The sequence below is a fragment of the Ictalurus furcatus genome, chromosome 9 (genome assembly GCF_023375685.1).
Source record: "Ictalurus furcatus strain D&B chromosome 9, Billie_1.0, whole genome shotgun sequence".
In the NCBI taxonomy this organism is placed as follows: domain Eukaryota; kingdom Metazoa; phylum Chordata; class Actinopteri; order Siluriformes; family Ictaluridae; genus Ictalurus; species Ictalurus furcatus.
The window spans coordinates 19,509,504-19,521,628 of NC_071263.1; the positions used below are offsets into that span (position 1 = coordinate 19,509,504).

At 37.1% G+C, this 12,125-nt stretch overlaps 1 protein-coding gene across 1 annotated transcript; it reads left to right on the top strand.

Annotated features, from left to right (window-relative positions):
• The first annotated feature begins 974 nt into the window (after positions 1-974).
• tmem151bb (transmembrane protein 151Bb) lies at positions 975-3,280 on the top strand. Its single transcript, XM_053633107.1, has 2 exons — positions 975-1,147; positions 1,649-3,280. Exons 1-2 carry the CDS (start codon positions 1,061-1,063, stop codon positions 3,044-3,046), a joined length of 1,485 nt encoding a protein of 494 aa, XP_053489082.1. The 5' UTR covers positions 975-1,060; the 3' UTR covers positions 3,047-3,280.
• Positions 3,281-12,125: the final 8,845 nt, after the last annotated feature.

The following is a 12,125-nucleotide window of genomic DNA, read 5'->3' on the forward strand; positions in this document are numbered from 1 at the left end:
TTGACTTTTGCACAATACTGACCATACATACGAATACGATTGTATGTTTTAAAACTTGTTTTAATACTATTGAGTCACTTAATACATTTTGTTCTGAGTTACTTTATTCATTCATTTAAAATAAACATAACAGAAGCATAAAAAGAAATGCTATCACTTAGTTAGGTGTCAAGTTGATCATATTGGATAGAAACGTTACATGTAATAGAAATGCCCAAGGTTAACAATAAAATATTTCCTTGACTGCAGATAATTAGCAACCAAAACTTTGAGTTTAAACAATTTCTTTATAAATACACAAACTCAGAAAAGGGGGGGGGGGGGGAGTCAAGATGGATGTTTGTTGGCGATGATAAATTAAAAATAACCTTTTTTGTTTTTGTTTTGCATTTCAATTCAATAACATAACGGCTGCTTGATTAAGTCAGGCAATTCCGTTAATTGAATTTGGCCCAATTGTCGACATCTGCTGTCGGCTGAAAGAGTGGAGTCCTCCACCCTCCATGCACAAGGTCGTGCTCCCCATCCTCCACCAGCCGCCGAATAACTAAGTATCTTATAACCTTAATAACCTTCGTTTGGTTTGTATAAATCCTAGTAAATCAGCACGAATGCGTTAATAGGCTAATCTTGCTGTCGTTTCTTTAATGGCGTCTAACTTCCGTCTTAACCCGTCTTCTTCACCACACCGGAGGCATGGCGGCGCACTAAAGCTGCATCCTGAATCCAACACATCCTACAACCTACACACGCATCACTCAGGTTTTCAGCGCATGTTTACGCTTGTCTCCGTAATGTCCTTTAATGGTCTTCCTGTTATTCAATTTGTACCAGTTATCCGGCTGGAGACGTCATGGTAAATCAAGATCAGGAGAAGATTTGACACTGCTGCACGGGAGGCAAACGGAAGCAGATCTGATTTAAAAAAAAAAAAAAAAAAAAAAAAAAAAAATCGATTTTTATTTATTAGTACGGGATCGTTTGGCGTTTAAAGAAACAATTGAGCATCACTTAAGGTTTTTTTTTTTTGGCACGGTGATCCCCGGTGCATCCTTGTATCATGTCCCCGCCAGGCTCGGCTGCGACAGGCAGTGAGAGCAGCACTGCGACCGCGTTAGAGGAGGAGGCAGACAGCCCGAGAGAGGAGGTAGGAAAACAGGCTCATTCCACCACCATCATGCTGCACCAGGCGTAAACAAATAGCACGATTTACTAGTACACAGACCCGAATCATTTTCATTAATGCAATATTAAGAATATGGCATGCATCTGCATCTTAGGCTGGGTTCATTCAGAAGCCACTGATGTAAACAAATGAGCATACGCATGACATTTGCACAAACTCATCATTTTGGCTCCATCCTTCAGTACTCGTGTGTTTGTGTAACAGTTGTTAGGATAATCCTTTATTGCACTGAATGTGTTCCATCATTTCTGTGCATCAATAATCTTGCAGCAATATTATTCAATGATAGTGCCATGCATACCACTCCATACCACTGCAATTTATTATGTAATAGCAACATTGAACTGTGAAACATTTATTGCTTTTTGATTTTTTATAATCTGCTTAATGAGCCATTATCTATTTGCACCTATGTAAACCTACTGTATGTATGCTGTATTCTGTCCCCATGTTTACATGCAGCAAAGGCCTCTGAAACAGTCACTGAGCAAGTCCCTGTGCAGAGAAGTGTTCTGGAAATGCCTCCTGCTCTCCATGCTCATGTATGGGTGCATGGGAGCCATGGTGTGGTGCCATGTTACCAAGGTCACCCGGCTAAGCTTCGACAGTACCTACAAAGGGAAGTCCATGATATATCATGACAGTCCATGCTCCGATGGTTATATTTATATCCCTTTAGCATTCCTTGTCATGCTCTATGTGGTTTACTTGGTGGAGTGCTGGCACTGCCATGCAAGGAACGAGCTACAGTACAAAGTGGATGTAGAGGGAATCTATGAAAGGGTGCAGAGGATGCAACAGGCCAAGCCCTGTATTTGGTGGAAAGCCATCAGCTACCATTATGTCCGGCGAACGCGACAGGTAACACGCTACCGCAACGGTGATGCCTACACCACCACTCAGGTGTATCATGAGAGGGTGAACACACATGTGGCCGAAGCAGAATTTGACTATGGCCACTGTGGAGTGAAGGATGTTTCCAAACAATTAGTTGGCCTGGATAAATCACCTATCACCAAATTAAGGTTCACTAAGTGCTTTAGCTTTGCTAATGTGGAGTCTGAGAACTCCTACCTTACTCAGCGGGCCAGGTTCTTTACGGACAATGAAGGTCTTGATGATTATATGGAGGCCCGGGAGGGAATGCATCTGAAGAATGTAGACTTCAAAGAGTACATAATTGCCTTTTCAAATCCAGACAACCACCCCTGGTACATCTCTAACTATGTCTTCTGGACAGCTGCCTTCCTAACATTCTCTTGGCCTTTGAGGGTGCTGACAGAGTACCGCACATCTTACGTCCACTACCGTGTGGAGAAGCTCTTCGGAACAGACTACATTCCAATGACACCTTGTGAAGAGCATCCGTACTGCAGACGCATTCCCAGGGTCAACACCATTGACAGCACTGAGCTAGAATGGCACATCCGCTCCAACCAACAGCTGGTGCCCAGTTACTCAGAGGCGGGTCTGATGGATTTAGCCCAGCGCTCAGGAGGTTTCAGGCAGAACTGTGAGCGTTGCCACCGAGCCATCAGCAGCTCTTCAGTCTTCTCCCGTAGTGCTCTGAGCATCTGCAATGCAAGCCCTCGCCTTCCCTTTAGCAGCAGCCGCTTCTCACTGGGCCGTCTGTATGGCTCACGCCGCAGCTGCTTCTGGAGGAGCGGTAGCCTGGATGAGCCCGAGAGCCCCAGCGAAAACACACGCTGTCTCTCTGGACATATCGCCACAGCTGAGGATGACCCTCCAGCCTACCAAGATGCGCTCTACTTCCCAGTTCTCATTGTGCATTGCAGTGAGAGCTGCCCCAATCACCGCTCTTTCCACAGAAACAGCTCATGTGTAGAGACCTCCTTATGAGACTCACTGATGCACCATTGAGGGATAGTAATAAAAACAAACAGATATAAATAAACAGTCCAATACTAAACTCAAAATTGACCTGTCACTCAGGAATCACAGTGTCCATGACCCAATATTTGCAACAAAGAGGCTGTTATGGGAATGGTGCATTTCTAAAAGACAGACTTTGTATTTATGTAGAACTAAGAATGTCCTCAGCACTGCATTTACCAAAATGTAATCAAACATTCAGAAGCTACTTTGTCTACATTATCATTGCATTCACAGCAATAATCAGTGTCCTGTTAGAAGTAATAATTTTTCTATTACATGGGTCTAATTATTGCTGCAAGATTCTTATGTAATGTTGCAGGACAAGTGTTTCTTTGTCTTGTTATATATGGAGGCCTAAGTCTTTACAAAGCAAATATCCTCTCAGTGTGCTTTTGACTTTTATCACAAAGTTTTGTTTTACTGGACAACCTTTCTTTGTAATTATGTTGCACTCAAGGTCACATAAACCAAATTATGTGTATTGAACAAGAATGTTCTCAAGGTACTTTGAAAGTAAAAGCGATGTACAGTATATCACCATATAAAACTATAACATGTATGGTTTACACTTATGTAGGACACCATGTATTGTATACAAGAGATATCCATTGTGTGTCATTTCAGTGTGATGTAACTTGATGATATGCTATGGTTTGCTATTACGAACGTATTGTCTATTATAAGTATACAACACAGGATATCTGAATCTGCTTAAGAAAAAAAATTCTACATTTCAGGCTATGCAACAATTAACCTCCAGTATAGTATGCCATTCAACTGTATATACAATTTAAATGGAATGTATGACTGTTGTATCTTTTTTAATTGCTTGTATGTAACACACCAACCCAGGCTGTGGACAGATCACAGGATGGACTTTAAAACCCAGGAACATGTGGTATGTTTGTTATGTGAGAACTTTATTTGGCAGTGGGAAGTTGCTTCTATATGATGGTAAAGTGTTGTTGGACAAGTGCATTACAAAGCATGGCACAATGAAAAAGGGCACTGCAAACTTCCTGAGCTTAAAACAGCGAATTATTTGGACTACCTACTCTCAACCAAAGTCATCTACTGAATGGTTGAACTTTATCAACATCTTACTAGAAAACAGTTGTATCAGACCAGTGTCAAATCAGAACGTTGGGGAACATCAGATCCTCTTCCAAGGACATCTGCCAAAACTGAAATCCAAGATTCATTTGTATCTTTGGTGCTTTGACTGTTGTGTCTAGAAGAAAACTGTTAAAACTAGATATATGCTACATTTTATATTCTCTGAATACCCATCTATCCCATAATGTTATAGGAAACACTCAGTAATGGTCATAAGAAGGTTAAACTGGTATGAAAGTAACCTTTTTTGAAAATGTGATGTTATATGATTTGCTTCACAGAGTTCGCTTTCTAAGAACCATTCAGAAAAGATTCTTCTAACCTAAAATTGTTAGCTGGGTAAATTGTATCACATTTACTGATTGGGTCTGTGGAAAATCACACAATGTTGCCTTTATGTAGCACAAACACAATAAAACATCAATATGACACATCAAGGTGAAAGTATAAGCATTCAATAAATCAATTGTGTAAAAGTGAGGTGTGTGTTGGAAGAAATGAATACTCAACAAGCCAGCAATAAAGTAACACATTTCAGTCAGGAATCAGCTTAAACAGATGGCAGAAAAAATAGTGGTCAATTTTAATGTTGTTAAAAAGGAAATGATTGTGACATTATATATTACTAATGTCATTTAAAAAATACGGCTATTTTCATTAGGTTATTGTGCATTATTTTCAAACACAACAGGAATAAACATGATATTAAACGTAGCAAAGTAAATGGCTAAATGAAAGAGAGCAGATTAGGACATTAATGGTAATCAGAATTACAACTGGTATTGTCAGATGAGTATTAAATAGTCTAACATTTTACATTATATAATTACACAATTAGAGAGCACATTAACAGAGTACTATGTTTAGCATGGCTGTGACATGACTTCCCTGCAGGAACACTGCTAACATGCGCCTGCAGCACCCCCCTTTGGTGTGGAAGATGTATTTAGGCAAATTGAATAAAGATATCAAAATAATCAAGGATTGGGCAAAAAAAGAAATGTGAGAAACATTTCCTTAGAATTCTTTGCATCATATTTAAGTCAATTTGTACATGTGACCTATTTATTTAAAATATTGTGTATATTTAATGAAACACAAACACTGAATATAATAGTGAATGTGAAGGTATGGTGAAAATTGTTACACGAAGTGTTCCCAATAAACTGTAAAATCACAAATTTAGAGACTATGCTAAATGATGACCATGAAATATTAGACATCTATGACCTTTAATTAAAGTATGACCAAATTAAAGAATAAAGAGATCCTTATATTTTACCAACTCTTAAACATTCTCTGGATTAAAAAGTACGATACTTTAATTAATCTATTATACAATGTCACATGAGGCCAAACTTGTTAATATAAATACATGCAAACATCAATTAAAAACTTTCAATCTCAGTCTTGCTTTTCAAATAAGAGAGAATTATTTGAGGGGTTTTTTTCTTGAGTGCTTTCCCCCTTATAGACAACATGACCGAGATCCTCTTCCTGTGTAGTTGAAGTGTGCACACTGGTCACATTAAATGGCATTCTTGTGAAGAATGAGGCAGATTAAAATCAGCAGAGAAATTTCCCCAGCAGGAGCACTATAGAGCAGAGGCCAAGCATAGCATCACTCTCTTTAGGTGGTTGGCAAAGAAATGGATCCTTCTGTCACCCAGAATGCTGAAGCAAAGAGTACAGCAAAAGGTTTCAAGGTTGTGTAATAATGTATCCTAAAAAATCACCAGAGAATAAAACCAAAGAACTTGAATACTTGAGAAGGTTTTTGTGAGCTTCTTATGACCAGCAAGAGAATTAAATCAGTCATCCAAATCATTTTGAGCACAATAATATATATATACAGAGAGAGAGATAAGCTAATAATATCATGCCTGTGTATAGATAGATATAGATAGATATAGAGTATTTGAGACACTAACTCTAATTAAATGCAGGTCATGAGAATAAATTTATTTAAGGCCACATGGATTACTGTGTTTTAAAACAGAAATATAATCTCATGTTTGTATGGGTATGTATCAGTTGACAGATGCAGTGTATCATGGCAGATGCAGAGTCACTATTTTCATAATTTATAAATTCATACGTTCTTGTGAGTTATCAAACCTTCCCAACCTCTTGTATTTCAGTGCAGGGTGGAGAGCTGCTTGTTCTGCCAGGCCCCGATGGAGTTGGATGATAAACAATGATCAGTGTCCAAATTGTTTCGGACAGAAGCATCTCAGATAAGCACAGAGCCTTGCCCTAACTGCAGCATAATATCGCTGTGTGGTCGCAGCAGGAAGTGAAGCAAACAGCCAACATGGTTGCGTGCTCCTCTAGAAATAGAACGGTTGCTTGCTGAGTTATTGAGTGTAGTTTAGGTCAGTCATGTGACAAACAAGCAATTTCACCTACCTACGAACACACACACATCTGGAACAAGAGCATCAGTTAAATAAGCTACATAAAAGGCAAATAGTTAATAAGTGAACCCAAACCATTTATTGTTTTTGTTATGTTTTGTTCTTTTACATTTTTAATACTTTTATTAACATCTTTATATATATATATATATATATATATATATATATATATATATATATATATATATATATATATATATAAAATAAATTAATATGTTTATTCCAGTTAGCAAAGTGTAGCTAGAAAAAAGTATTTTAAATAATTTGGCTTCTTACCTTTTAATTCTCTTGAAAACTATAACTGATTATTTATTTATTCATTTGTTTATTTATTTATTTTATTTACTGTCAAATGTTTAGGGAGATTTCTGAAATCCAAATTTTCACAATATTATTTGTTAAATGTAACCATTGTGGCAATAATGAGAATGGTAAGGGGCTTAGATTAGAGATAATATTAGTCCACAGGCAGCACTGTGTATTTTTCCATCTATTACATCTAATATTCAGAGGAGCCTACATTAATCACATTGTTAGACTAGCTCAAGGTCTACAGTAAGCAGCATGAAAAATATGTAGAAGCTCAACACCATCTCCAGCAGGTGGCAGTGTGTGAAAAGATTTCCCATAAGCCAAATGACATCATTTTATGGTATGAAAAGTTGTAAGTTAAATCATTATTATTTTGAAATGTTTAGACCCATGTGTCAGATGGCATAAGACACTAACGTTGTATAAGATAATAATAATTAAAATAAATACATTTTGGGCTTTATTTTCATGTTCATAATGTGCTCTCCAAAATAAGATGAGAGATAACATGTACCTTTATTGGTCCCCCGGAAATTCAAATTGACACAGCAGCACAAGTACAACGAGTAACATCAAAGAAAGAAAGAAAGAAAATAATTTCCATAAATACCTATACAATAGAAATAATAGAAACAATAAATAAGGTATACAACAAGGCATAAGATCTTATTGTATGAGCGCATTGTATATTTTTAATATCTTCATGCACCACTGCACAGGTGGAAACATGGTGTAGACTGATGAAAACTGAAAAAAAGGTGTTGGGTTTAAATGATTATATTATGGTTATTGTGAGATCCAATCAAATCAACTCCACTCATTCCACCAAGTGTGTGCAGTGCAGCATAGGGACATTTTCGTAATGACAATTTATAATGTTGAAATAACACTAGCTGACACTTCCCAGCAGATATGTGAGCTACACTACATGGCCAAAAGTATGTGGACACCTGACCATTACAGTAATATGTGGACCTTCCCTAAACACAAAGCACACAATTGCCTAGAATGTCTTTGTATGTTGTAGCTTTAAGATGTCCCTTTACTGGAATTAAGCCTAAACATCTTTCAGCATGATAGTGCCCATGTGCACAAACTGAGCTCCATATAGACATAGTTTGCCAAAGTTTAAGTGCAGAACTCAGTATTCCTAAAATACAGTTCAGTTTCTGACATTTACATTTACATTTCACTTACACATAATAACATGACACACAGAATAACAAATAAGTTTTTACTGGTTGACTCATAATTGGTGAGAACTAAGACTGACATTAGATGTAAATTACTCTTGAAATCTTCAGTGATGAGCTTAAACTAAAGAAGTTAGATCAGGCCCTTTTGCATCCATGTAAGTGAAGTGCAGCAGAGTCTATAACACTTTCATTATCCATGTTAGCTTGAGATCACTGTGCTGTGTGAATTAGTCATGCTTAAATTGCTCATCATACTGAGGGAATAAAGAGAACACATATCTACACACTTGCATGGATCCACCCATACACATTCTCACCCAGCCAATCTGAGAGATTGCTGTATCTGCTTTGGTATCAGATCATACTAAATAATATAGATAAATAATCAAAATTATCCCTCTATTTAGAAATAAAAACATAAGTTTAAGGCTTTTACAGTTTGTTTATTTTGAGTATTCAACAGAAAGTTGTACAAACTGAATTTCTGACAAACCTTTATTTTGGAGATTATTCACAATTTTAAAGATGCATTTAACTAGTTGTTGTACAATCGTGTTTCTAATATATATATTTTTTTTTTTTTAAAAAGAAAGAAAGAAAAGCTGTCACTGTCTCTGAAGAAATGCAATCTGAAACTGATTACAAATTCTATAACTAAAGAGGTAGTAATATATTAAACATTACTTTTGGATCATTTTCTGGATCATTTTCTGACTACTATAGGTCAATGTGTTTTCACTCATTTGTAAATGGAAGTATTTACTGTAATGTCTTAGTGTTTTCATGAATAATTAATTATGAAAATTGTGGTTAGAGGTGAAGATGTGTTTTGCAAGAAGTAAGGAATAAGTGCGTAAGCAGTTCACAATGAATGTGAACCCCAGAAAAATGTGTTTAAAGCTTTGCACCAATGACACTAATAGCAAAAGAGCTTTAGTAACTGAGAAATATGTTCCACTGTGCAATGACACAGTGTAAGCAATCATAAAAGCCTAATAGAATGTCTTCTCTCAGAGTGTATAGACTGCATAATAGTAATGATTGCATTTCATTTGAGATGAAAGTTAATATTACAAAATGAAGTCTTTGGGGAGCTGTATTTCTGTACCTGACAGTATGAAGTATGATAGGATGTGCTGAAAACTATTTACAATAGTATTATGGTAGGAACCATAATGGATATCAAATTAACAATTGACTTTTCCTGGTTTTGGTAATTAAAGTCTTTGGAATGCAAAGTGAAGCCTAATTTCAGTATAACTGTGTATTAAGTCAGCTCTGAAGGTCACTACAACATTTAATCATGTGTGGATATTTTACATATCTCTATGTAACTTGTTATTGTGGCATGGTGGCATGGCGACTTATTATTGTATAGCTACTGTATATAGAAGCCTTGAAGCTGGTACAGCATGCAGCCATATAGTAAAGCAGTGTTTGGTCTGTCTCTGACAAATGTGATTTGTGTGAACTAAATCACCAGATCATTGTTATAGACAGCAGAGCAGCATTTCATCACCATTCTCCCTTAACTACTTAGAATTAATTAGACACTGTCAGTAATGAGTGTTTTAAGTGTCTTAATCACATCCTAGTTAGATGTGGGATGTTGAATGTATTTAATACATGCTGATAAAAAAAAAAAACAAGTAAGACCAACCCATGCATGCCATTAATTAATGAACAAATGAAAGCAGAGACTCCAGTGACAGAAAAGCTCTCTCCCTACTGTCCAGAGATTGCAAATTCAAATCCCAATGATGACACAGCCATCCATGGCCAGAGGTTCTGCTCTCTGGGTGGAAGGGGTGGCATACTCTCGCTGCCCAATCAATCACAGACTCTTTGAAAAGACTCTTTCTACAAACATTTTCAGTGAAGAAGGTGGAGCAGACAGCACAATTAATGACAAGGTTGCCAGATTGGGCTAGTTTAAAATGTTCCATGGCTGTGAAGATCTTGTTTTAGAGCAAATAATTGGAATACAATGTAATACACTTCTGCAAAATAGCAAAGTGTAAGCACAGAAAGTATCTATGATGTAAAGAACCATTTCTATTGGAAGATGAATTGCAAAGAATAGGAGAATGAAAGGGGGATTACGTAGCAGATAATGTTTGTATATTAGAAATATATGTGAAATATTTCTTTCCCACTCAAAGGCTGAGAAAAATTCTCCATTTTCCATTGCCCACATTTTTGGCTAGTCTCAGTTATCTTGCGAGATTTTTTTTTTTAGATGTAGTAGGTTTGTTTGTCAGCATATTTGCAGAGAGAGAGAGAGAGAGAGAGAGAGAGAGTTTGTGTGCGTTTGTTTTCACAGACAGAGTATAATATGCTCAATTCGATCCTCTGCATAATAGGTGGCATGACTTGTATGTCCTAGAGAACCTGGAAAGTCATGGAAAATAAGCAGGTAAAATTCTGTACTGGATTGTCATTGAAGAATAATAAAATTGAAAGAAAAAAAATAATGAAAATATCATCACAAGTTTTGGTAATCATGTAATTTCATTATATAAAATACAAACTTTATCACAGAATATTTCCATTATAATATGTGCATATAATATGGCTATAGATATTCAGTACTGGAGGAGAGTGGTTGACATTGTTTATGCCTAAAGTCAGTACATTTCAGTGAAATAAAAGCTTTTGGTCAGAGTAAATGCTTTGCTTTAGCAGATTCACCATAACGTTAAACTGGCACTTTTGGTTAGAAGAAGTCATTTTTCTTTGTGATATTACAGCTTGCTAAATACGCATCAGAACCACCAGTGTGACAGTTATGATGTCTGATTTATTCAGCACACTCCTATCTGCTGACACTGTACCAAGTTCAGTAAGCAAGTTGTCTGGTTAGCCTTTCATGGCTCATGTGCTCTGTGTTCCAGCTACAGGGCATCCCTGTCTAATGTCTAAAAATGTGCTGTGTTGGACAAACCCTGTGCTGGGTCAGAGGATGAGAAGACGTCCTTTGTCCTGGTCAGCGCTAATGCTCACAGAACTGCAGCTGGTGGCTTTACAGCATGATTAATGAGCATCGATACTTCACCATAACCACAGAAGCTGCACCTTACGACTGGTCATCCTTTCACAAGAACTAAAACCACTCCAAATAAACAGCAACACCACTGGCTACCTATCGACTAAATACATTACCTAGGCTAAAAAAAACATCTAAGTTGGACTCTCTAAAATAAATATTCAGATGTGTGACAGATTAAAGGAAAAAACAGTGGCTGTACTATGCTGTGAGGGATATTTTGCTGGCATGGTATGGGTCCATGTGTTCCATGAGTGATGCAAATCAACACAAGTTATTCTCACTCATCACTGTTATCCTATAATGAAGCATTTCTGTCCTGATGGGTGTGGTCTCCTCCAGGATGACCCAGCCCACATCCACAGGGCATGAAGGCTCAGTGAATGCTTCGATGAATATGAAAATTATGTAGATCGTATGCTATGATCTTTGCAATCTTTTTGAAAAATTTTTTTTTACTTTTAAGAGAAGGTTTAACTGGCCATACTTATACTCTTCCTCAAGTTCAATTTTAATCACAGAAAAGTAATTTTAATTCACGACATTCTGTGGTTTTCCTCCGTTACTGTTAAATGTTTTAATAATTAGTTTATATCACGTAGAATGAGGTCGCGAGTCTTGATACGCTGCAGTGGTCTGAATGCGAATGCAAAAACCTCTCACTTTTTTAGTGGCTCAATCCTGGAAGATAATGGCTGAAGAGGGAGGAAGCAAGCGTGTCAGAAGCAGGACACACACACACACACACACACACCTACACACACCTACACACAAACACTCACCCTCTCTCTACACACACTTTCACTTCTGTTCTATTCCATAGTCTGTTCTTTTTTTCTCTGTTGTCTTGTTTAAATGCAGATGTGTGTGTGTGTGTGTGTGTGTGTGTGTGTGAGAGAGAGAGAGAGAGAGAGAGAGAGAGAGAGATTTTGTGTTGAAAATGACAGGTTGTGTGT